Source organism: Rhinoraja longicauda, chromosome 2 (assembly GCF_053455715.1).
Source record: "Rhinoraja longicauda isolate Sanriku21f chromosome 2, sRhiLon1.1, whole genome shotgun sequence".
Lineage (NCBI taxonomy): Eukaryota > Metazoa > Chordata > Chondrichthyes > Rajiformes > Arhynchobatidae > Rhinoraja > Rhinoraja longicauda.
Genome location: NC_135954.1, coordinates 77,185,508 through 77,212,020, shown reverse-complemented (window position 1 = coordinate 77,212,020; position 26,513 = coordinate 77,185,508). Strand labels below are relative to the sequence as shown.

General features: G+C 42.7%; 2 protein-coding genes across 2 annotated transcripts in view; both read left to right on the top strand.

Moving 5' to 3' along the window:
- Nucleotides 1–210: 210 nt before the first annotated feature.
- On the top strand, nucleotides 211–6,990 carry LOC144606798 (multidrug resistance protein 2-like). The gene is made up of 4 exons (XM_078423178.1): nucleotides 211–340; nucleotides 4,683–4,761; nucleotides 4,855–4,900; nucleotides 6,805–6,990. Exons 1-4 carry the CDS (start codon nucleotides 292–294, stop codon nucleotides 6,988–6,990), a joined length of 360 nt encoding a protein of 119 aa, XP_078279304.1. The 5' UTR covers nucleotides 211–291.
- The window catches only part of LOC144605992 (ATP-dependent translocase ABCB1-like), a 56,651-nt gene continuing 37,044 nt past the window's right edge, over nucleotides 6,907–26,513 (top strand). The window contains exons 1-10 of the mRNA XM_078421734.1: nucleotides 6,907–6,961; nucleotides 7,383–7,461; nucleotides 7,552–7,743; nucleotides 8,219–8,390; nucleotides 10,072–10,196; nucleotides 12,596–12,773; nucleotides 13,775–13,888; nucleotides 14,142–14,252; nucleotides 19,551–19,676; nucleotides 22,546–22,749. Coding sequence (XP_078277860.1) covers nucleotides 7,454–7,461; nucleotides 7,552–7,743; nucleotides 8,219–8,390; nucleotides 10,072–10,196; nucleotides 12,596–12,773; nucleotides 13,775–13,888; nucleotides 14,142–14,252; nucleotides 19,551–19,676; nucleotides 22,546–22,749 — 1,230 coding nt within the window. The 5' untranslated portion in view covers nucleotides 6,907–6,961; nucleotides 7,383–7,453. The remainder of the gene's footprint in view (nucleotides 6,962–7,382; nucleotides 7,462–7,551; nucleotides 7,744–8,218; nucleotides 8,391–10,071; nucleotides 10,197–12,595; nucleotides 12,774–13,774; nucleotides 13,889–14,141; nucleotides 14,253–19,550; nucleotides 19,677–22,545; nucleotides 22,750–26,513) is intronic.

Below are 26,513 nucleotides of genomic sequence, written 5' to 3'. Positions count from 1 at the left end.
AGAATGGAATGAAAAGCTATTGTTCCTTCTCAACTGAACTCAAAATGTGGCTCATCAAACGTTATCTCTCTAAAACTAATTTGCAAGAGCTATGTTAACTTACTGCTGGACAATCTCGACCACAGATACCATCTTCCCCTTGTTGAAATAGAATTTTATTGTAGGTACTGATTTGCCTCATTATTTACCCAAGATCTGGATACAGGTTGACTTTCAAAGATTTATTGCACCCTGCTAGACGGGTTTCCTTTAAAAGAAAAAAAAGCTGAAAATAGGAGATTACAGGGCAAGATGGAGGAAGAATTCAAGCCAAACCAGACCCAGGATATCACCAATAATGGTAAGTTTTAATTCTGTGTTTTATCATTTAATGTCATGTATTTTAAAATATATATACACTTTGCAACTAGATAGCTGGAACCAAATTGTTAATTTTTGGTGTACTTGTCTTGCATGCTAACATGATTCTTAAAGATCACATTTTCTTAAACTGACAAGGGATTGAGATATGGGAGCACATTGCTTTTTATTTCCAATTTAAATGCACTTTTTTTAATTAATGAGTCTACATGTAAACCATTCAGATTATGATCCATCTAACTTATTGAAGTGACAAAATGTGACTTTCAGTAACAATTAGGTTTGTTTGTTATGGAAAAATCAAGGTTAGATCTCATTTGTGTGACAGTAATCACTTAACTATGTAAATAACAATGCAATGCATGTATTGTTCAAAAACATATTAGCATGATTTGTTTAATCTCACATTATTGGGATCATTTCAAGTCAAGAGTGTTTTATTGTCATGTGTCCTGAAACGGAACAATTAAATTCTTTCTTGCAGCAGCACAACAGATATGTAAACATACTACTCTGTAAAACCCATAATAAATAACAAAAAATGTTCAGTATATATATTAAAAATTCAAAAGACAAATAAATAGACAATAATAGTGTAATAATAATATCCCCAAGTCTATATAGCTGAAAGCCTATTTGGAGGTTGTAGTGTTAAATAGCCTGATGGTTGTAGGGAAGAAGCCGCTCCTGAACCTGGATGTTATAGTTTTCAGGCTTCTATACCCTCTTCCCGAAGGCAGGAGTGAGATGATAACATTTCCCGGTTGGTGTGGGTCTCTGATGAAGTTGGCTGCCTTTTTGAGGCAGCGACTCTTTTAAATCCCTTCATGGTTGGTGAGAGGTCCGTGTCCATGTGGGACTGGGCTGTGTTCACCACTTTTTGCAAACTTCTTCATTCCTGGGCACTCGAGTTGCTGAACCAGGACACGATGCAACCAGTCAATAGGCTTTTTACTGTATACCTGTAGAAGTTCAAGAGAGTATTTGTTGACATACCAAATCACGTCAATCTTCGAAGCAAGTAGGCTTTCTTTATGATTGCATCAATGTGCTGAGTCCAGGACAGAAATTCAGAGATGTGCATGCAAGGAATTTGAAGCTTTTGACATCGAGAGCCAGGTTATTGTTCTGGCACCATTTGATCAGTCAATCGATCTCCCTCCTATAATCCGACTCATTGTCATCCATAATTCGTTCAACATTGGTGGTGTTATCAGTAAACTTGAAGATGGAGTTCGAACTGTGTCCAACTACACAGTCGTGACTATAGATTGAATATTGCAGGGGGCTGTTGACCTGTTGTGGCAGTAGGCAAATTGTAAAGGGTCCAGATTCTTGTTGAGGAAGGAGTTGATATGCACCATAACCAACCTCTCAAAGCACTTCATCACCATGGACGTTAGTGCCACCGGTTGGTAGTCATTGAGGACATCACCTTACTCTTGGGCACCTGTATTATTGATGCCCTTTTAAAGCAGGTGGGAACCTTAGACCTCAGTAATGAGAGGTTGAAAATGTCCACAAAAACTCAAGCCAGTTGGTATACACAGATTTTAAGAAAATGACCAGGTATACCATCAGGTCTAGATGCTTTGTCCAGGGTTCCCCTGAAAGATCTCTGATGTCGACCTCTGTGACTGAGATTGGAATACCATCGAGGGCTATTGGGGCCAGGAAGGCACATCAGTGTTCTCCCTATCAAAGCGTGCGTAGAATGCATTGAGCTCATCAGGGAGTGATGCTTCACTATCACTTGAGCTGCTTTCACCTTCCAGGAAGTGACGGCATACTAGCCATGCCAGAGCTACCGAACACCTGCCTCAACCTCCAGCTGAGAGCGATAGTCCTTTTAGCCTTTTTAATGCCTTATCAAGGTCATATCTGGACTTCTTGCATAGCTCCGCGCTGCCAGTCTTGAATGCCCGAGATCTGATCCTTAGAAAGAATCCAGATCTCCTGGTTCATCCAAGGCTTTTGGTTGGGGAACACTCCATGGTTTTCGGGGGAACACACTCCTCCACACATTTTCTTATGAAATCAGTAACAACTGTGGTGTATTCATACATGTCCATTGCTGAGTCCTTGAACATTTCCTAGTCAACCAACTCCAAGCAGTGCCGTAGTCACTCTTCTGCCTCCCCTTAACAGCTCAGTGCAGTCCTCACTGTTGAGGGTGTGCTCTTCTGTCGCTGCCTATATGCAGGTAGCAGATGTACAGCCAAGTGGTTGGATTTCGTAAAGTGAGGGTGAGGGATTGAGGGACAGGCATCCTTGATGGTATTATAATAGTGGTTGTGGGTATTTGCTCCTCTGGTGCTGCAGGACAAATGCTGGTGGTTGTTTGGGAGTGTTTTCTTTAGGTTGGCTTTGTTGAAATCCCTGGCTCTGATGGTAAAGGCTTCGGGGTACGCTGACTGGTGTTTGTCAATGTACCTGTGATCCTCCGTGAGATCGGGAATTCCCCGGCAGTTGGGAATTCCCTTACAGTCAGCAGCTCTCTGGCCCTCAGTAGATCTCAATAGCGCTAATCCATTTACATGGACTAGCAGCTTGTTAGTTACAACACTACTTTCTGCTGTTTCTTTGCAGGTGATCTGAACTTTGCCAAGTGAAGCAATTAACTGGCATCTTGCAACCATCCAGAAGTGACACCCTCATTCAATAATGTGCAGACAATATACCTTACAAACATAATCATTATAGCAGAGACAAATTCCATGCCAGCTCTTTGTGGAGCTATCAATTCAATCTCTTCCCCCTGTCTTTTTCACATAGCACTTAAAGGTATTTTCTCTGAAATAACATTCAATTTCTTTTTGAAAGCTTGGAAAGATTCTGTTTCCATTAGCCTTACAGACAGTACGTTGCAGATCCTCATCAATTGCTGCCTAATTAAATATTTCCCCACATATTCCCTGTATCTTGTACTGTCTCTCCTGTGTCTCCTGTCTTTAAACTAAATTACTAATTTCAATGAAGGACTTTGCATTTAACCTCTGAGGTGGGAAAGTTAAAGAGAGCATCAACCAAAGCAAAATTAATTGGCTTAACAGGATCATGTTTTACACTTACTATCAATCCACTGATTCCCTCAGCTAAACACAATATGCTGGAGGTACTCAGCAGGTCAGGCAACATCTGTGGAAAGAACAGACGGACAATGTTTTGGGTTGAAAGAAGGCTCCTGACCCGAAGCGTCACCTCCACAGATGCTGCCTGATGCACTGAGTTCCTCCAGCACATGGTGTTTAGCTTAAGATTTCAGCATCTACAGTTCCTTATGACTCGCACAGCTACATAGATTATAACTCTCCCCCCCCCCCCCCCCCCTCCCCGTTTCTTGTAAGGTTGACACCCCTTTCTTCTTGTTTCTCTGACTCTGCCCCATCTTCTCTCAAGATGTGGCCTTCCCTTCCAGGACATCTGAAATGTGTTTCCTTTTCAGGAAACAGCTTCTCTTCTACTACATTTGCTCTCATCTCAATTCCCTCCAGATAGAAAGGAGACAGAGTCTCTCTCATACCTTTCAGCCTACTTGCCTCCATATCCGTTGTCATTTTGAACAGGTACAACAAGATCCAGCCACATCTTTTCCTCCCCATCCCTCTCCACCTTTTGCAGGGATCACTCCCTCTGCAATTCCCAGGTCCATTCCTCCATTCGCATCCAATCCTCCCCAACCCATGACACCCATCTGCAACAGCAGGAGGTGCATCATTTGTTTAGACATCTCCTCCTCTCTCGTCACCATCCAGAGACTTAAATAGTCTTCCCAAGCAAGGCAAAGATTCTTATGCACCTTCTCCATCCCTCATCTTCTGCTTTTAATGCCCCTAAATTGGCCTGCTGTAAACATAAGGCGAGACCACGGGCAGACCGGTCGATGATCCTGCAGAGCATCTGCTCTCTGTTCACACTGGCCATCCTGAGCTCCCAGCGCTTGACATTACAATACAATTTCCCATTCCCACACTATCCTGTCCATCCTCAGCCTTCACCACTGCCAGGGTGATACCCAATGCAAACTAAAGAAACAACACCTCCTATTCCACCTGGGTAGTCTACAATCCAATGGCATGAACATTCAATTTTAAACTTTTAGTTTACTCTCCCTGCCAGAGTGTTCCCCCTCTGCCTTCTGGATCCTTCTCTGGAGACTAGCTTGCTTGGAGAAGTTTGCACTGGAAAGCCCATCAAAGTTAAATGCCTGCTAATAATCAATCGAGAATTCTGAACATATTTGGTGACATTTCTCATTGTTGATTTCTTAAACAGAAAATAAAATTAACACCAGATATTTTAAGAAATTAACTTTCCTACAGGTTTCCCCAAGGTTGGCTATGACAATCCTGGATACCAAAAAGATGAGAAAACAGAAAAGGTTGACCACAAAAAAAGAAAGTAAGAAATTGTCTTACAATTAAGTCATTAAGAATTTTTATTAATAGCCCATGTAAATTTAATACATATGTTTTACTTTGTGTTTTTCTACAGAGGAAAGGAAAGCAAGGCAAATAAGTCAATTGGATATTTTGAACTGGTTTGTTTCTTGTATTCTACCTTTCCTTTACAATATGGAATGAAAAATAAATTCTGCTTGCCACACTCTAAGATAAAGTCCAGAGCACTATAGCAATTATTTTCTGAGTTGCATTTTAATATTCTGGACAGACTGCCTCTATTGCTTTAATATAGGCAGATGTTCAGTGCAAAATTATTTTGGCTGGGCGAGGCATCATGCAGGGGTACAAATTGTGCTTATTAGGGTTTAGAGAATTGAATGAAATCTATTAGCTTAGATGTTTAAATAGGTTGAAAGTGGAAATAAAAAGTAATGAATCAATGTTAACTGTTAATATAAAGTTGCAAGAGGAAGTTAAATGTGAGGAAAATGCAAAAGTGCTGCAATTTTCAAGTAAATGGTACAAAAAAAATGGCATCTGTAGGAATGTGAGGAATATGAAATTATCACTGATTGGAAGAAAAGAGAAAAATTATTTTATAAAATGCCGTAGACTACAAGCAATTTGAATATCCTCGTACTTATCACAGAAGTCAATATGCAGTTGCACAAAGCATTTTGAAAAGATAATATTATTCTACACTGAAAGGTGGTTGGTTTAAAAGAATTGGGAGATTAAATCTAATGCCCATCGTGACCAGTGGGTGGGACTAAATGACTTGCCAAACATGCATATACTGTACATTACCCTGTGAATCATACCAGGACACCTTTACATGAATCAGAAATGCCCCTTGCTTATAGAGTCATAGAGTGATACAGTGTGGAAACAAACCCTTCCGCCCAACTTGCTCACACTGGCCAACATGTCCCAGCTACACTAGTCCTACCTGCTTGAATTTGGGTCATATCCCTCCAAACCTGTCCTATCCATGTACCTGTCTGCTTCTTAAAAGCTGGGATAGTCCCAGCCTCAACTACCTCCTTTGGCAACTTGTTCCGTACACCCACCACCCTTTGTATGAAAAAGTTTCCCCTCAGATTCCTCTTAAATCTTTTCCCATTCACCTTAAACCTATGACCTCTGATCCTTGATTCACATACTCTGAGCAAGAGACTGTGTATCTACCCGATCTATTCCTCTCATGATTTTATGCACCTCTATAAGATCACCGCTCATCCTCCTGCACTCCAGGGAATAGAGCCCCAGCCTACTCAACCTCTCCTTATAGCTCAGACGCTCTAGTCCTGGCAACATCATCGTAAATCTTATCTGTATCCTTTCCAGTTTGAGAACATTTTTCCTATTACATGGTGCCCAGAACTGAACACAATACTTTAAATGCGGTCTCACCAACATCTTACACAACTGCAACATGAAACAGTTATATATGAAACAGTTGTTGGTCAGTCAAAATTGGGGGGGAGGGGTACAGATATGTAAGATGAGAGAAATTTAGTGACACGAAAGGGAAAGGCTTCAAAATGTTTAAAGTCAGAATAAGATGATTAAATTTGAGGCCCAGAGGAAATCTAGTTCAGTGACTGCAGAAATGGAAGACAAATGAAACTTGTGCAAATTAGAATTGTGCCATTGAAATTTTGACTAAATTAAAGTTATTGGAGGTTTAAGTCCTTGACATTGGTCAGGAAAATATTGGAGTAATCAAGCGAAAGTGATAATTAGGGAGATGAGATTGCATGGTGTCCCGGGAGAACTAGCTAACTAGATATAAAACGGACTTCATGGCAGGAAGCCGATGGTGATGGTGGACTGCAGGACCATGACGAGTGGGATCAATGCTGGGCCCATTGTTGGTTGTCATCTATATCATCCAAATTTGGTGTTGAATTTTTTCAACCATTTGGGTACAAAATCTTTGATGAATAAGAGACTAATTTTATGATTATCATGCAAGTGCAAGGAATTTTTCTAAAAATATTTAGTTACATCAACTGACAAAAAATATTTTCATTTATAGTTTCGCTTTGCTGATAGATTCGACATCCTAATGATAATAATTGGAATCCTCTGTGCAATAGCGCATGGGATCTCTCGGATGCTCGTGACCGTTATCTTTGGACGGCTGACTGACAATTTTGTCCAGAGTGGAACTCCCCTGAATATCTCTAGTGCAGGTACTGAACTGTATTGTGATATTAATTAGAAAAAACATTTATAAATTCAGTAGACAATTTATGACCTGAAGATAATCAAATTATTGGGTGTAGAAACATGGAACTGCAGACGCTGGTTTACACTAAGTGCTGGAATAACTCAGTGGATCAGGCAGCATGTCTGGAGAACATGGATAGGTGACGTTTTGGATCAGGACCCTTCTTCAGACTGATTGTAAGGGAGAATGACAGAATGCTGGAAGGGTGGAGAGGAAGGACAAAACATCCCTTTTCACAGAAACTACACGATCTGCTGAGTGTTTCAGGCATTTTCTGTTTTTATTTCTGAATGTTTTCTGATATACAATATAGTATATTGCCACTCAGATTAATGCATTTGTGTTAATCAAATATTAATTTAAATATATAAATATTCCATTAGTCTTAACAGCATTCAACAACAGTTCAACAGAAACATGTTTTCAAGTACCTGGATTGGACTTAGAAGCTGAAATGACACGGTAAAAGTATTATTGAACATTAAAATTGATCATTGTAATTGATTGTATTTGCAGTTTCCACATTATTAATGCAAACTTTTATTATCATAGAAATGCGTACTATTTTGTGGCAATTGGATGTGCAACGTTAGTTTTAGGATCAATACATATCACAATGATTTCAGTTTCTGGTCAAAGACAAACTGCAAGAATACAGCAAAAGTACTTCCATGCAATTCTTCATCAAGAGATGGCATGGTTTGATGCACATCAAATAGGTGAACTAAATACAAGGCTGACAAAGTAAGTAACTGAGCTTTAAAATCTTTAAATGATTTAAATATGTTTTAAATGCTTCAATATAATATTAAATTGCAATAAATATATATGGGTTAGAACTGCCTAAGATATTCTATCACTAATCTGCTTATTTATCAACCCAATTTCAACCCAATTTCATGTACAGATATAAGGTGTTGAGCTTTTCAATGTCAGAATGTAAATTGTAAATCCATTTATTGGAGTTTGCTGAAACCATATGGAGGGTGTGACAACTTTTGCTTGCAGTCTCCAAATATCTTATTAGTTTATAAAAGAATACAATAAAGATTTAACCAGTTATATAATTAGTTATTGCAGGAGAAAAATACCTGTTAGAATATAACCATTGATGAATATGAATTGAAATTCCCTAGTCATAAAAAGTGAAGTGACACTGTTGACCATGAAGTAATCGTTGATGAGGGAGCATGATACTCTATTCTTTTTATATTCACAGTGATATTAAAATCATCAAAGAAGGACTTTCGGACAAACTCAGCATATTCATTCAACTCACCACCACTTTTTTAACAGGAATTATAATTGGATTTATCCATGGATGGAAACTTACTTTGGTCATATTGGCAATTTCTCCTTTCCTTGTCATCTCAGTAACTGTATGGATAAAGGTATAAGCACAACACATTTTTTAAAGAGCACCCATACATGAGGAAGTGGGTAGACACAAATGCTGGAGTAACTCAGCGGGACAGGCAGCATCTATGGAGAGAAGGAATGGATGACGTTTCGGGTCGAGACCCTTCTTCAGACGAAGGGACTCGACCCGAATGTCACCCATTCCTTCTCTCCAGAGATACTGGTTGTCCGGCTGAGTTAGTCCAGCATTTTGTGTCAACCAGCATCAGCAGTTCTTTCCTACACGTGAGGAAGTGGGATTCAATATGCATTGAATATCTGATATTGTTGGAATAGATAAGGAGGCAATTGTAGTGTGCATTCTCAAAGGTAAAGTAATGAAAAATGCATGATCTTTGATAACTGTAATGAGATTAAATGAGTTCAATTAAATCAAATCAAACAAAATACTCCATGAAGTGATTTTATTATAGATATCACTGTACTAATTCTGCTGATCAGGTAGTGTTATACCAATTTTGCTGATCAAAAATACATCTGTGCAGCAAAAACAATTATGACCTTTCAGATATCAGGTCAGAAACTAAGATGCAAAAAGATAATTTAATAACTTTGCAAATGCAGAAGTTAGGGAGGGTAAGAACAAATATATAGACAATTAATATGTTTAATACTTTGAAGACTATGTAATTGTAACACAGGGAGGAGGGGAGCAGGTGGTGATGAGGGAGAATCAGTTAGTCCATTTGGTTGCAGGCCAGCAAGGTAAATCATGAAGGTTGGTGAGGCTGCCTGCTGGAATTGTCGTAAACATGAGAAGTGTAAACATAGAAGAAGAGGTAGGCCAAACAGTCTCCACCATTACCTCCCCATCCAAATTATCTCCATAACACCCTGCAGATTGGGGTTTAAAATTATCTCCTTAGAAGAACATAACACATCGGAGCAGAATTAGTCAATTTGGCCCATCAAGTCTACTCCTCCATTCGACCATGGCTGATCTAGTTTTCCCTCTCAACACCATTTTCTCACTTTCTCCTAATAACCTTTGATTCCCTTACTAATCAAGAACCTATCAATCTTTGCTTTAAAAACACCCAATGTTTTAGCCTTTACGGCTGTCTGTGGCAATGAATTCCATAGATTCAGCATCCTTCTGTTCAGTCTTGTTGCCAAGGCACAAGGGATTCAAATGTCAATGGGACAATTGTGCCTGAAGATCGTTCCCAACATCTTTAGTCTGAGTCATGAGCAAGACTGGGGAATTCTGGGTTCCCTTCCCGCAAAGGAGAGATCTGAGAAATGAATTTCTGGAAGGCACATAAACTTCTTAAAACATTATAAAACAAAAAGAAAACTTTTAATTAAAAAATATTAAACAGGAGTGATAATCTGGGTAAAGTTTCAAATTTGCAAAATGAAACTTGAGGATTGATAAAAAGGAAATGTTTTATCACACAAAAAACCTGAGATGTGCAGAATGGACAATAAAATGAAATCAGCTGTCCATTTCTTCACCCCTGCCAAATCATTTATGAAGCAATAATCTGGTGGAATGCAGAGGCTATCGGCTCTCTCATCACAGAATTAATACAATTGAGCTAAATACTTCTTTATGAGTAATTTGTTTGTTTATGTAATTTGGGTTTCCCAGTTCAATCTGTGATTAAATTGATGCTGTTTATTTAAACCATTTAATCTCATTTTAAATAGATTTTAACATCACTGACCAAAGCAGAATTGAAAGCCTATGCCAAGGCAGGTGCTGTGAGTGAAGAAGTTCTCATGGCAATCAGGACTGTCTTTGCATTCAATGGACAACAGAAAGCTTTAGCAAAGTAAGTTTCATTCCACACCTTTGCTGAAAGTTACAAACCATAACGTTTTAGAGTCAAAAAATACTCGGCGCCAATCAGTTGCTGCTTGATTATTGGTCAAGTGATTATTGGGAAAGTAGTCTACATTTATTATGTAGACGAAAGCTTGGTCTGCATGTAATCCAGTCCAATCATACCGTACACAAGTACAATAGATCCCACTCCGGAACAACATGCAGAGGGTGACCACATTCCCACACCATCTTGCAACTTCCAAGTCTCCAAAAAGTCTGATCTTGCCCCAATTTTTTATTTTCTCATTTAAAAGCCAGGTGTCCTTGAGATACTGGATTGACAAAGTTGGGGTCAAATATACTTCTGAATTGGAATGGATGAGATATGATTAAAGAGCAATGATCTCAGTGAATGCAAATAGAATATTCACTGGGAGATGAAACATGGAACATGAGTATGAATTGTTTGCATAATAAATTAGATGCATCATATGTTGTGAGATGAAAAAAAGTTAGAAATCTCAAACCAACATCACCAAAGTCTTATAAGAGATGGGTTGCTCGCTTAACTATATTAAGGAGCATTAGCTGCTTAACTTCTAGCAGCTGAAGAGAGCTGTAGATAAGTGGCTTTGTCACAGAACATGTGAGATGAAAGAACGCAGAATGGAATTCTCTGCCTCAGAAGGCAGTGGAGGCCAATTCTCTGAATGCATTCAAGAGAGAGCTCGATAGAGCACTTAAGGATAGCGGAGTCAGGGGGTATGGGGAGAATGCAGGAACGGGGTACTGATTGAGAATGATCAACCATGATCACATTGAATGGCGGTGCTGGCTCGAAGTGCCGAATGGCCTACTCCTGCACCTATTGTCTATTGTCTATAGAATGCTTTTCACCTTCCCCTAAAACCACTTGATTCCCCACATCCGAAAAGTGGCTCTATAATTAGAACTATGTACCACGCCTCTACTTTAACTGAATCTAACAATTAACATTCAAAACAATTGAACAGTTCAGACCCACTGATTTCCTCCAGCAGGTTGTTTATATTTTCAGATTCCACCACCTGCAGTTGCTTGTATCTTAATTTTATTGAATCCGCCTGGAATCTTGTTTATCCAAGCCTTAAGCGCTTTTCACGTCAGTTTCTCTGATCCCTTCCTCCACCTTCAATTCTATTTTCACTGATCCTTCTCTGTAATGGTATTACTTCTCCAATCCTCCTTACCCCTCTGAGGTTTTCATCTGTTCTGATCTCCCTCAACTCTTCAGTTGAATTGTTCTAATCTCCTTGCACTGTTAATTTCTCAAATTTTACCCACCTAGGTTTTTTTCTGCTCATTCCAATCAATAATTCCCAGCTCTTTTCTCCCCTACAATATAATCTCCAACTAATTTCATTCCCCTGAACTGATAACAAAATCCATTAATTATCCAAGCATTTCCAATTCCATATCCTCTAACCCTTGCAATCAGTTTTCGCTGTTCCTAATCTCTCTTAATACTTCTGGAATGGCCCACAACTCTTCCAATCCAATGCACTCAACTCTCCCACTTCTTCATAACTCTGACAATTTATCTCCAGCTCTTCCAATCCATCAACACGACTGTTCTTCCCCTGATCTTTTTCATCTTCCCATCTTTTAACCTTTCCCCTCTCCCATAATCCATCGAGCCCCATCCTTGATGTTGGTCTTTAATCGCCTTTGAGAATACTGGGATCTACACAACCTTGTCCTCGGCCTTTCCTACTCCTTATCTCCCTCATTCGATTCTCCCGCTGTAAAGTGGACTGACCCATTGCACAGTCAGTTTTTCAATTGGGATGACTGCAGCCAGATGGCAAAATATGTAATCATATTCTGTTATTAAATTAATCAGGATCTGGAAATAAGCTGCTTGCCCACATATCACCCATTACATCTGACTCAACTCCCTAAGCGCCACCATCACAATATGTCCCCCAGTCTCACTGATATTCTTGTCAAGATTAATGTCTACCAACCCATGTATTCAGTACAGAACATGATCCATGAAAACTCCCAAAGGTCATCTTTTAGAAACCATACTGTGTGTGCCAATGCAAATTTCAATGAGCATTAAATCATGTGATTGGGATTTAATTTTCATTCAGGATCGGTTTAGAGGGATGTGGGCCAAATGCAGGCAGGTGGGAATAGTATAGGTGGGACATGTTAGTCAGTGTGGGCAAGTTGGGCTGTTGGGCCTGTTTCCATGCTATATGACTCTGTCACTCTATTTAAACCTATCACATTAAAGCTGAGTTAACACAGGTAAATTTAGTAACAGTTGTAAGTGGAACCACAGCATTATGGATATAGTTTCAATAGACAGCTATAGAAAAATTGTGCCCCAAAAATCACCTTTGTTTTTCTTTATTCCAGGTATAAAGTCAACCTAAAGCAAGCCAAGGAACTTGGAGTAAAGAAATCTATCACCACAAATATTTCAATTGGAGTATCACAGTTTTTAATTTTCTGCACCTATGCTCTAGCATTTTGGTATGGCTCAAAGTTGGTTGTTGACGAGCCAGAAAATTATACAGTCGGACGAGTTTTGATTGTGAGTATGTATTTTCATTGCTAAATGGTTACTAGAATTTTGTACAATGCTTTAACAAATACCTGCCATATTTTATATTTGTTCTCTGAACCGGCTATAGAATTGAATGTTGCTAAACACAGAGAGGAAACACCAGTGTTTAGATTTTAGAGATTTTATCGGTACAGTGCGGAGATGGGTGCTTCGGCCCACTGAGTCCAACGACGGCCAGCAATCACCCCGGACACTAGCACTATCCTGCACGTTAGGGCCGATTTACAATTTTTACCTAAGGCGATTAACCTACAAATTTGTATGTCTTTGGAGTGTGGGAAGAAAGTGGAACATCTGGAGATAACCAACACTGTCACTGGGAGAACGTACAAACTCTGTACAGACTGCAAATGTAGTCAGGTGCAAACCTGGGTCTCTGGTGAAGTAAGGCAGAAACTCTACTCTGCTGTTGATGCCTCAATAACTGAAACTGTATTTTTAAACATCAATAACTGCCAGAAAAGAGAGATACTCTTGTGTATCCAAATTATAATTATTTCTATTGTCCCTTTCATTTTCCACCCATCTATTTGGTGCCCCTTATCACTGTTGATCTAAATGTGTACCATGTCATGTCTGGCTCACTGAGAAAATGAGAACATATTATTCACAGAATTAATGGGACTGTGTCATTAATCTTATGTAAGATCTTTTTTTTCCTCAAGGATCAAACATTCAGTCTCATTCTCTTGCGGGAATTAGAGTAGGCACACATCCCTAATTTTGTCATTGTTTCAGTACGTCTGTTCGCATTTGGGACCCTGTTCAATTGTTAAGATGAATAAGCTCCTTCCATTTTCACCAGTATTCCTTAACACACTTGATCCAGTTTTCAGTGATATATGTTGATAAAAGTTATACTGTCATATAATATAAATCATCTCCTTTGCACAGCTTTTGAAAAGGCCTTTCAATGGTCCAGGTGAAATAAGTTCTACTGAGTGAGTAACCTTATTTCATTCATGCAGATCCTTCTCTCAGTGATGATAGGATCATTCTCATTTGGTCAGGGACTAGCAAACCTAGAAGCTGTTTCAAATGCTCGAACTGCTGCCTCTGAAGTATATGGTCTCATTGCAAAGGTAAATAACATATTTTGTATCTTCCTCATGTTTATAACCAAACAGATGGGATACAAGGGAGTCACCCTAGTAAAACTGTAAACAATAATAATAGTAGAAACGTAGAAAGAATACAAAATCACTGGGGGAACATAAAAATAATTTATATTGCATTGCAATATGTATTACATGCTCAGCTACCATGGAAGTGATTTAATTATCTATCCAAATTATTACAATGTAAATCTTTGTCTTTGCGTGTCTTTGTTTTCAGCATCGTCCTATAGATAACAGCTCCAATGATGGTCATAAGCTTGATAGTATCAAAGGAGATATTGAATTCAAGGATATTCATTTCAGCTATCCAACCAGACCCGACAGAAAAGTATGCTTCATTATTGTTTATTTCATTTGCTTATGTCAATATACTTTCCAAAAAACAAGACAAGAGTACTAATTTATGTTATTTTATCAATAAATCAAAAAGCCCTTGACTAAGTATGTTTGATTCCCCTGATGGTAGGAAGGCAACTAGTGAAAAGACATATTGCCTGTGGTTGCAAGGGTAAGTCGAGTCAAGTTGTATTGTCATATGCACACGCATGGTGAGGTACAGGTACAGCAAACAATCTTGCTTGCAGCAGCATTCCAGGTACATAGATTCAGACAATACACAAAAACAATATTTACACATAAATTCTGAAATAGAGTGAAATTTTTAAAAGCTGTAATAAAGAAGATCGTTTGTGTAAAACACAATTAGAAAACAAGTCAATGGGACTGCCAGAGGGGGTATGTACATTTTCCTTGTCAAGGTAGGATTAGGACAAATCTCATCTGCCAATTGATTACAGTAAGTGGAATGAATGAATCAAGATGCAGATTTGTCAAGATCAGAGAGTCTCATTGGGATGATAGGGAGAAGAGGGAGATTTGTGGGGACATTTAATACTGGTTTCAGAATGTGATGCAAAACTCCACCACACAGAAGTAATTTGACTCTTGCATTACATTTTCTGAAGTCTTTTGGAGAAGGGAATCTGGTGGATGCTGTTACACAAGCAAAAATCTGTCATCTTTGAATAACATAAATATTAATACATCAATCTGTTTGAGGCAAAAAATGAACTGCTGGAGGAACTCGGCAGGTCAGGCAGCATCTGCAAAAGCTAAGGATGGTTGATGTTTCAAGTCAAAGACCCTGCATCAGGTCTGAGAGTGTAAAACGAAGATAGACATTGTAAAGAAGGTGATAAGTGAAGATATCAAAGGGCAAACTGATAAATGAAAGAGATAAGTGGAACTATGGTGGGCATATGGGAACTGTAGGAGAAGGGGAGAGGAGTCATAATGGGTCGAGTGTGTGGGCAGTAGGCAGATGGAACAAGGTGAGGGAGGGGAAAGAAACTACGTAACAGGGGAATGGAGATGGGTGCGATGGGGTTTGAAAAAAAGGGTGTTTGTGATAGGATCTAGATGGATCGGGAGGTGAGAGAAAGGAACAGAGGTTGTGCGAGTTATCTGAAATTTGAGAATTCAGTGTTCATGGCATTGGACAGTATACCACTCAGACAGATTGTCTTTCATCTGTAATCTCTTGTGGTTCCAACCTGTCTGAGGTCTACATTTAACGCAGCGCAGGAGGGCAGTAATTGCATTTTGTAGATGCAGCATTTATAACAAGGCATCTTTTATGGAAAGATGGGAGAAGCACACTAGGTATGCCAATGAATGTGTTTCCTTTATCTTTTCCTTTGTTTTTGTTATATTACTTTAAAAAAAGTTAAGTAACTTTTAACTCCCCTCCTCCATTATAGATGTTATTCTTCAGGAAACGGGGCTTCCCCTCCTCCATTATAGATGAGGCTCTCACTAGGGTCTCTTCTACATCCCGCAGCTCCGCTCTTGCTCCCCCTCCCTCCACTCGCAACAAGGACAGAATCCCCCTCGTTCTCACCTTCCACCCCACCAGCTAGTGGATCCAACAAATCATCCGCCAACATTTCCGTCACCTACAACGGGACCCCACCACCGGCCATGTCTTCCCATCCCGTCCCCTCTTTGCGTTCCGCAGAGACCGTTCCCTCCGTAACTCCCTGGTCCACTCGTCCCTTCCTACCCAAACCACCCCATCCCCGGGCATTTCCCCCTGCAACCGCACGAGATGCAACACCTGTCCCTTTACCTCCCCCCTCAACTCCATCCAAGGACCCAAACAGTCTTTCCAGGTGAGACAAAGGTTCACCTGCACCTCCTCCAACCTCATCTATTGCATCTGCTGCTCCAGATGTCAACTTATTTACATCGGCGAAACCAAGCGCAGGCTCGGCGATCGCTTCGCTCAACACCTGCGCTCGGTCCGCATTGACCAAACTGATCTCCCGGTGGCCGAGCACTTCAACTCCCCCTCTCATTCCCAGTCTGACCTTTCTGTCATGGGCCTCCTCCAGTGCCATAGTGAGGCCCACCGGAAATTGGAGGAACAGCACCTCATATTTCGCCTGAGCAGCTTGCAGCCCAGTGGTATGAACATCGACTTCTCCAACTTTAGATAATTCCTCTGTCCCTCTCTTCCCCTCCTCCTTCCCAGATCTCCCTCTATCTTCCTGTCTCCACCTATATCCTTCCTTTGTCCCGCCCCCCTGACATCAGTCTGAAGAAGGGTCTCGACCCGAAACGTCATCCATTCCTTCTCTCCCGAGATGCTGTTTGACCTGCTGAGTTACTCCAGCATTTTGTGAATAAATACCTTCGATGTATGCCTCTTGAAACTCTTGATGTATGCCTGAATCGACATTATAATTCAAATAAATTAATATCCTTTATTTATAATACTCTCCTAGATACTGACATTCCGTCATCAGAATCATATAGACGAGCATGGGAGGACGAATTGAATCAACTCATAATGCAAGATATATGGGATGAAAGTTTACAACATATACACCAATGTTCATTAAATACTAGACATTCCTTAATACAATTTAAAATAATACATAGATTACATTATTCGAAGACGAAATTAAATAGGATTTTTCCTAGTATCTCTCCTATTTGTGATGAATGTCAATTTCAAGAAGCTAATTTAACTCATATTTTCGTAACTTGCATAAAAATGCAAAATTTCTGGTTGGAGATTTTTAAAATAGTTTCTAAAGTGATCAACAAGCAATTGGATATGGATCCAAAATTAATTATATTAGGATTATCAGAACATACTACAAACTTTACAACAAGTCAGGTACATTTCTTGATTACAGTTTAATAACTGCGAAAAAATTAATACTTAAATTTTGGAAAAAACCAATAACCCCCACAATTAAAATGTGGATTACGGAAATGACAGAGACCCTGCATTTGGAAAAAATAAGATTTGCCTTAATTGACAAACCTGAGTTATTTTTTAAAATATGGTCTCCATTTATTGAATTTTTAGAAAAGTAAATGGGTTTGGCACAGGACTAAAATAAAAATTTTAAATTTAAAGTTGAAACTTGAGTTTAGGGTTGGATGTACAACTGTAGTTATTGTCTCCTGGATCTACCCCCTTTAATTTTTATGGTTATACCTTTTTTTAAATTTTCTTATTCTCTCTTTCCAATAGTTTATAGTTTTTTTTTCTTTCTTCTTTATTTTTTATTTTCTCTCTTTAAAAATTTAAAAATTGAAGCTATGTAAGAACTTTGTAAGAAATTTGTCTTTTATTTCTATTTGTACATATGCTTTTCAAAAAAAAAACACAAAAAAACCCCTTCGATTTGTACCAGCATCTGCAGTTATTTCCTTATAAAAAAAAGTTAAAGTAATTTACTAAAGCCATGGGCCAAAACATTATGACCACTGACAGGTGAAGTGAATAACATTGATTATCTTGTTACAATGGCACCTGTCAAGGGGTGGGATATATCAGGCAGCAAGTGAACAGTCAATTCTTGAAGTTAATGTGTTGGATGCAGGAAAAATGAGCAGGAGTAAAGACTTGAGTGAATTTGACATGGGCCAAATTGTTATGGCCAGACAACTGGGTCAGAACATTTCTGAAATGGCAAGGCTTGTTGGGTGCTCCTGGTCAGCAGTGGTGAGTACCTACCAACAGTGGTCCGAGGAGGGACAAACCACAAACCGGCGACAGGGTTGGACGCCCAAGGCTCATCGATGCGCAAGGCAACGAAGGCTATCCCTTCTGGTCCGAACCGACAAAAGGTCTACTGTGGCACGTCACAGTAAATTTTAATGGTGGACACTGGAGGAATGTGTCACAATACACAGTGCATCGCACCCTGCTGCGTATGGGGCTGCATAGCCGCAGACTGGTCTGTCAGAGTGCCCATGATGACCCCTGTCCACTGTCGAAAGCGCCTACATTGGGCACACAAGCATCGGAACTGGACCTTAGAGCAGTGGAAGAAGGTCGCCTGGTCCGATGAGTCCCGTTTTCTTTTAGATCACATGGATGGCCAGGAACGTGTGCGCCATTTACCTGGGGAAGTGATGGCAACAGGATGCACTGTGGGAAGACAACAAGCCAGTGGAGGGAATGTGATGTTCTGGGCAATGTTCTGCTGGGAAACCCTGGGTGCGGCCATTCATGTGGACGTCAATTTGACACGTTCACCTACCTAAACATCATTGCAGACCAGGTACACCCCTTCATGGCAAAGGTATTCATCATCATCATCATATCATCATATATCTACAGCCGGAAACAGGCCTTTTCGGCCCTCCAAGTCCGTGCCGCCCAGTGATCCCCGTACATTAACACTATCCTACACCCACTAGGGACAATTTTTCACATTTACCCAGCCAATTAACCTACATACCTGTACGTCTTTGGAGTGTACGTATTCCCTGATGGCAATGGCCTCTATCAGCAGGATAAGTGCCCTGCCACACTGCACACATTGTTTGGGAATGATTTGAGGAACATGATAAAGTGTGCATGGTGTGGCCTCCAAATTCTCCAGATCTCAATCCGATTGAGCATCTGTGGGATGTGCTGGATCGACAAGTCCGATCCACGGCGGCTCCACATCACAACTTACAGGACTTGAAGGATCTGCTGCTATTGTTTTGGTGCCAGATACCGCAGGACACCTTGAGGGGTCTTGTAGAGTCCATGCCTTGGCGGGTCGGCGCTGTTTTGGCACCACACGGAGAACCAACAGCATATTAGGCAGGTGGTCATTAATGTTTTGGCTCATCAGTGTATATGTGATTAACAAACTGTTGTTTGAGGGAGAAAACAGTGAAACAGTGTACCAGTTGTTACAGCTGCAAGGGTGAGATCAACTTCAGGTTCCTATCAGTACAATTGTGTCATAACATTGCCAATTCAACTCATTTGTTCGGATAGCTTCTGCCACTTTTTTTCTACAATGCTGAACTACCCAAACTAGCTCCCCTCTCCTCTGTATATCAGGGTGGATCAATACTACACAGTTCAAAAATGTCATTGCAATTTTTTAAATAGGAACATGTAAACATTTTACATTTTGCTATTAATTCTTTCCATCTTCCATCAGAAAGCATGACTAAAATATATGGACCAAAAAAAAAAGAAAGCAAGGGATGAAAAGTTATTTTAATATAGCAATGTGCTTGTAAGTTCTTTAATTTAAAAATGTGTCACTTTATATCACTATGTTAAAAGATTATAACTCTGTAGTTTTTCCTTAAACTGTAGATTCTTAATGGTTTGAATGTGAAGATTACAAGAGGTCAGACCATGGCACTGGTTGGAGCGAGTGGCTGTGGTAAAAGCACGACAGTTCAGCTGCTCCAGCGTTTCTATGACCCAGAAGCAGGAGAGGTAAGAGATACAGAAAGTACAGTTACAGAGGTACATGTGTTTTGAGGTACTGAAAGTACAATGGCTTACATAACTCCACGCCGTGGTGTCAACCTAGGTCAAATGGAAAGAAGAGGCTTGGCTTGAATCACGTGCCAAATCATTGGCTGGCAACTTGGCATTAAAACTTTACCTATTAACTGCAAAGAATGTCACATGCTAGCATTGGAAGATTGTATTACAATAACAAAGCAATAGTACAATGAGGGAGGTTTGGCTCTACCACCCTTTTAAGGTATTGAGTTTCAGACCCAACCAGTCAATGAGTGAAAAAGTTTTCTTCACTTCCCTCGAATCCTTCCACCAGTTAACCCTCACCCATGCCATTTAGTTACTGACCATTTAGAGTAATAGAGTCATACAGCACAGAAACAGGCCCTTCGGTCCAACCGATCCATGCCAACCAACCAAGATGACCTAGGTTAATCCCATTTTCCTGCCTTTGGCCTGTATCCCTTTAAACCTATCCTATACTTGTACCTGTTCAAGTGTCTTTTAAATACAATTATATACTACCTCCTCTGGCAGCTCATTCCACATACCCAAAATGCTCAGAGTGAACGTTGCTCCTAAAGTTCCTCCTAAATCTTGCCCCTCTCACCTTAAACCTATGTCCTCTCATTCTTGATTTCCCTGCCCTGAGTAAAAGACTCTCTGCATTCATTCTTTCTATTCATGATTTTATGGACCTCTATAAGATCACCCCTCAGCATCCTGTGCTCCCTACAGTTCATGCCCTCAACATCTGGCAATATCCTCATAACTCTTCTCTGCACTCTTCCAGCTAAATGACATCTTCATATAGTAGGGTGTCCAAAACCAAACATAGTACTTCAAATGTAGCCTCACCAAAGTATTCTGCATCTGTAACATAACGTTGCAACGTCTATACTCAATACCCTAATTGATGAAGGCCAGAGTACCCAAAGCCTTTGTTACCACCCTCAGGGAACTATGTACTTGTATTTGCAGATCTATCTGCTTTCCAACACTTCCCAGGGATCTACCACTCACTGTAAAGGTCCTGCCCTGGTTCAACTTCCCAAAACAAACCTCTCAGTTGTCTGCATTAAAGTACATTAGCCCTTTCTAAGACTCATGTAATAACAAGAAACTGCAGATGCTGGTTCATGCCAAAGACAGACACAAAATGATGGAGAAACTCAGTGGGTCAGGCAGCATCTCTGAAGAACGTGGAGAGGTGACATTCCATCACCAATCCATTTTCTTCAGAGATGCTGCCTGACCAGTTGAGTTACTCCATCATTTTGTGTCGATCCAAAGACTTTCATGATCAATGCACCTCATCTAATTCTCTCTGCAGTCACCAATGTTCCACAGAAAACAATCACTTTTTGCCCATTGCTCTATCGTTAATTATATGTTGGTGCCTAGCAAATTAATAAGAGGTTTGTTTTAGAAACAACTTCAGAAATAGTATTCAGTGAGAGTTGAACTATTGCAAAATCACTTTCCACTGAGAAGTAAATACTTACGGTGGCACTTAATAATTCACTGGTATTTGAAGAACAGTTCCTAATTGACTTATTACTGGTTATAAGCACACATTGAGACCTACAGCCGAAAACAAGCACATATTCATCGTTTATTTGAATTGATGCAAAAAGTAAATAATTTTTGACTCGGCTTTCATTGTCCACAGGGACAGATGGTCAGTACCTTAGCCTTAGTTTACCAATTTTCTTTTTAATTGATCGACTAACCTTCACATACATGAGTAGTTATTTATATGTCCTGGTATGAATCTGTGCCCTGAAATGTTACTACTATATTGCTATTATATCTTCAGAAGATAAAATAAATATATCAACAATAGAATTAAAGAGTCAAGGAGTTATATAGCACAGTACCGGCCCTTCTTGTACCACCTTTTTCAGGTAGTGAGTTTCAACTGGTCAATGAGTGAAAAAGTTGTCTTCGTTTCCCTCTAATCCTTCTACCAGCTGACTCTCACCCATGCTATTTAGTTACTGACCATTTAGAGTAATACAGCCATGCAGTCATACACCACAGAAATTGGCCCTACTGTCCAACCGATCCATGCCAACCAAGATGACCTAGGTTAATCCCATTTGCCTGCATTTGGCCTGTATCTCTTTAAACCTATCCTATACATGTACCTGTTCAATTGTCTTTTAAATACAATTATAGTACCTGTCTCAACTACCTCCTCTGGCAGCTCGTTCCACATAGGTAACATGCAAAATTCTAGATAACTAAAGGTAAAGAAGGTGCAGAAAATAAATTTGGACAGATACATGGGTCGGAAAGATTTAGAAGGATATGGGCCAAAGGTAGGCAAATAGGACTAGATTTAACCTTCCTAACCTGTGGGACTTTGTCAAAGGCCTTGCTAAAATCCACGTCAACAATATTTACCATATTGCCCTCGTCGATACTCTCGTTCATCCATTTAAAAAATGAATCAAGCTTGTGTGATATAATTTCCCACTTACAAAGCAATGCTGACTTTTTCCAATCAAACCTTGCTTTCTAAATCCAGATAGATCCTGCCGTGCTGAATTCCCTTGAATAACATTCCCACCACTGATGGGAAGTATCACCAGCCTGTAGTTCCTTGGGTTGCACTTGTAGTCTTCTTCAATAATGGAACAAAAATATCTGCGAGAGTTCCAACAATTTCTTCTCTTGCTTCATGCAATGTTCAAAGATGCTTGGCCAGACCCCAACATCAAAAGAAAAATAAAATATAGTGGAAATCTGAAATACATCAAAGTATGTTGATATTATTTAACAAAACAATTATTTTACTAGAAAGAGATTAAAGCTATTGCTTCTGATAATTTAGATAACTCTCGATGAGCATGACATCCGTACACTGAATGTGAAGTGGTTGAGACAACACATTGGCATTGTGAGCCAGGAACCAATTCTGTTTGCTACAACAATTGCTGAAAACATTCGCCATGGCCGAGAGGACGCGACTGATGAAGATATTGAGCAAGCGGCAAAGGAAGCAAATGCTTATGATTTTATATCAATGCTACCTGATGTAAGTCATTACTGGTGGATTTAAACTAAATAGTGGGTTTAAACGGGTGGGTTTAAACTAAATAGCAGTAGGGAGGTATTAACAAATTGGGAGTATGAGGATGGAGTTAAAGGGGAAGAGATTACAGGAAAAGTTACAAAATACACCCAAATTAATGGGACGGAAAGTTCAAGAGGGATAAGAGAGTAAGGTCAGGTGAAATAGGAACTGGTGTGAGAGGGGAGGTGAATACTGAATTAAAAGTGTTATATATGAAGTATCATAATCATAATCATAATCATAATCCTACATTATTAGCCAAGTATGTTTTGCAATATATGTGGAATTTCACTTGCCATACAGTCATACTGTGGCGGCTCCCAAGGGTCGGGCCATACCACTACCGACCCCTCAGCACGGAAATGGACCAGTCCAGGAGGGCGGTCCGGACTACATATATAAGGACAAGGTTTTGGGCGCGAAGCCATTCCGGCAGACTCGACCTGTCTGATAACCGCGTATTAAAACCATAACGCCCCCCAAAATACCTGGCTCCTTGCCTTTATTTCGGGCCTCTACCGACGCGCCACATTGGTGACCTCGACGGTCCATTCACAGTATGATGGACACAAGATCAAAAGCCGACCATCCGTCCAGCTCGCAGGCCGACCAGGCCGCAGCTGTCGACGCGGTAGCAATCAAGCTCCCGACTTTCTGGACCACCCGGGCTCGCGTTTGGTTTTACCAAGCGGAGGCCCAGTTCCAGCTGCGGGGCATCACATCGGATGACACCCGTGTCTTCCACCTGGTGGGAGCCCTTGACCAGGACACGGCCGAAGAGTCAAGGTGTTCCTCCAGGACCCACCGGCCCACGATAAGTACACAGCCCTGAAGGAGCTGCTGCTCCAAACTTACGGGCTAACCCGAATGGAGCGGGCCGAAAGGCTCCTCCACATGCCAGGCCTCGGAGTCCGGCGCCCATCTAGCCGCCTGAAGGAGATGGTCGCGTTGCTCGACGGGCACAGACCTTGCCTGATGTTTGAATACACTTACCTGCACCTGCTGCCGGCCGACATTCGCCTGCAGCTCACCAACGCCTCCTTTGCAGACACCCGGGCCCTCGGCAGGCGCGCGGACTCGCTGTGGGCGGCGCGCCGTGATGACGTCAGCGCGCTAAACATCACTCAAGCAGCGCCCGATTTTCTCCACTGCCGCCTGAGAAGCTACGCCTGGCACGACAGGAGTTCAGCACAATGGAGTCCTTGGGGATCGTCCGCCCTTCCAACAGCCCATGGGCATCCCCACTCCACATGGTCCCCAAGGCAAACGGGGGCTGGAGACCTTGCGGGGATTATCGGCGGCTGAACGTCACTACCGCAGAGGACCGATACCCCGTGCCTCACATCCAGGACTTCAACGCCCATTTGGCTGGGGCCATGATATTCTCGAAGGTGGATCTGGTGCGAGGCTACAACCAGATCCCGGTCCACCCGGAGGATGTGCCCAAGACGGCAATCATCACGCCGTTCGGACTCTACGAGTTCGTACGGGTGCCGTTCAGCCTCAAGAACGCCGCGCAGTCATTCCAACGATTAATGAACGGCGTGTGTTGCGGGCTGGATTTCCTGTTCGTCTACCTCGACGACATGTTGGTAGCCAGCCGCTCGCGGCAGGAGCACTGTGCCCACCTCTGGCAGCTCTTTCAACGGCTCAGCGAGCACGGGTTGGCTATAAACCTCGCCAAGTGCCGCTTTGGCGTGGCCACAATTGACTTTCTCGGCCACCGTGTGTCCTCGCAAGGCGCGGTTCCCCTGCCGGACAAAGTAGACGCCATCCGCCGGTTTCCCCGTCCGTCCTCGGTGCGTGGCCTGCAGGAGTTCGTCGGCATGGTGGCCTTTTATCACCGGTTCCTGCCATCCGCGGCCCACATCATGCGGCCGCTATACGAGCTGCTGGCATGCAACCGTGAGAACGTTGTGTGGACCAACGAGGCGATAACGGCTTCTGACGACGTAAAGAAGGCCCTGGCTCGGGCTGTGCTGCTGGTTCACCCACGGGAGGATGCCCCGACAGCCCTTACGGTGGACGCCTCAGAGTTGGCGGTTGGTGCCATACTGGAGCAACTGACGGACGGGGGTTGGCGCCCCCTGGCCTTCTTCAGCCGGCACCTCAACAACGCCCAGAGGAAGTACAGCGCTTTCGACCGCGAGCTGCTCGCCCTGTACCTGGCCATTCGTCACTTCCGCTATTTTCTGGAGGGCCGCCCGTTCACCGCTTACACGGACCACAAGCGGCTCACGTTCACCCTGGCAAAGGTCTCCGACCCATGGCCTGCCCGACAGCAGCGCCAGTTGGCGTACATCTCAGAATTCACTACCTCCATCCGCTTCATCGAGGGGAAGAAAAACCGGGTGGCCGACGCGTTGTCTCGCCCTGCCATCAACGCCGTGTTAGAAGTGGCGCCCGGCATTGATTATTCTGCCCTGGCGGAGGCCCAGCTAATGGACGGGGAGATGCCCGCCTACCGGACTGCCATCTCTGGCCTCCGCCTTGAGGATGTCCCCCTCGGATCCGGAGGAGCGACGATACTGAGCGATGTGTTGGCAGGTCAGCCGCGCCCCATCGTCCCGGCCGCGTGGCGCCGGAGGGTGTTCGAGGTGGTCCACGGGCTGGCTCACCCATCCATCTGGGCGACGACTGCACTGGTAGCTGTGCGTTTCATGTGGCACGGTCTACGCAAGCCGGTTGGCCACTGGGCCCGCACCTGCATTCCGTGCCAGACGACAAAGATTCAACGCCACGTCCGGGCGCCACTCCAAGAGATCGGTCTACCCTGCCGACGTTTCGACCACCTGCACGTGGACATTGTGGGGCCGCTCCCGCCGTCCCGGGTCATCACCCACCTCCTCACGGTGTTGGACCGCTTCACGCGGTGGCCGGAGGCCATACCGCTGGCCGATACATCAACAGCCACATGCGCTCGTGCGTTGGCCGCGCACTGGATTGCTCGCTTTGGGGTGCCGGTGGTCATCTCATCGGACCGGGGGCCACAGTTCACCTCCGAGCTGAGGTCGGCCATGGCCCACCTGTTGGGCGTGCGGCTACACCACACCACGGCCTATCACCCGCAGGCAAACGGCCTGGTGGAGAGGTTCCACCGGCAGCTGAAGACAGCGCTGAAGGCGCGACTCTCTGGCCCCGACTGGATGGACGAGCTACCATGGGTCTTGCTGGGCATCCGGACTGCGCCCAAGGAGGACCTGGCTTTTCGTCAGCGGAGCTAGTATACGGGTCACCGCTCAGGGTGCCCGGGGAGTTCGTGCCCTCGTTGCCGGGGCGAGAGGAACCGCCCTCATCCACCCTACAGCGCCTCCGAGAGCGAGTTGGCAAGCTTGCACCCGTGCCGACGTCCCGCCATGGGACATTATGCCCTTACGTGCCATTGGCCCTCCGGGACTGCGCCTTTGTGTTCCTGCATCGTGACGCCCACCGGACGCCACTCCAGAGGCCGTATGAGGGCCCGTACCGGGTGCTGGAGCACGGACAGACAACCTTTGTCTTGGACATTGGGGGCCGGCCGGAGGCAGTGTCAATTGACCGCCTGAAGCCGGCCCACTTAGACATTGACCAACCGGTGCGGGTTGCCCAGCCTCGGCCACGAGGTCGCCCACCTTTGCGGGTTCCACCACCTATCCCTCCAACTGTGCCTCCGCCGGCCCCTCTGTCGACTGATTACCGTATGCGGTCCGGTCGGGTTGTGCGACCACCAGTGCGCTTCGTGCCTC

Coding starts and splice junctions, on each gene's coding strand:
- LOC144606798 (XM_078423178.1), top strand. CDS start 292: ATGGAGGAAGAATTCAAGCCAAACCAGACCCAGGATATCACCAATAAT. Junction 4,762..4,854: donor GTTGACCACAAAAAAAGAAA/GTAAGAAATTGT, acceptor GTTTTTCTACAG/AGGAAAGGAAAGCAAGGCAA. Junction 4,901..6,804: donor CAATTGGATATTTTGAACTG/GTTTGTTTCTTG, acceptor TTTCATTTATAG/TTTCGCTTTGCTGATAGATT.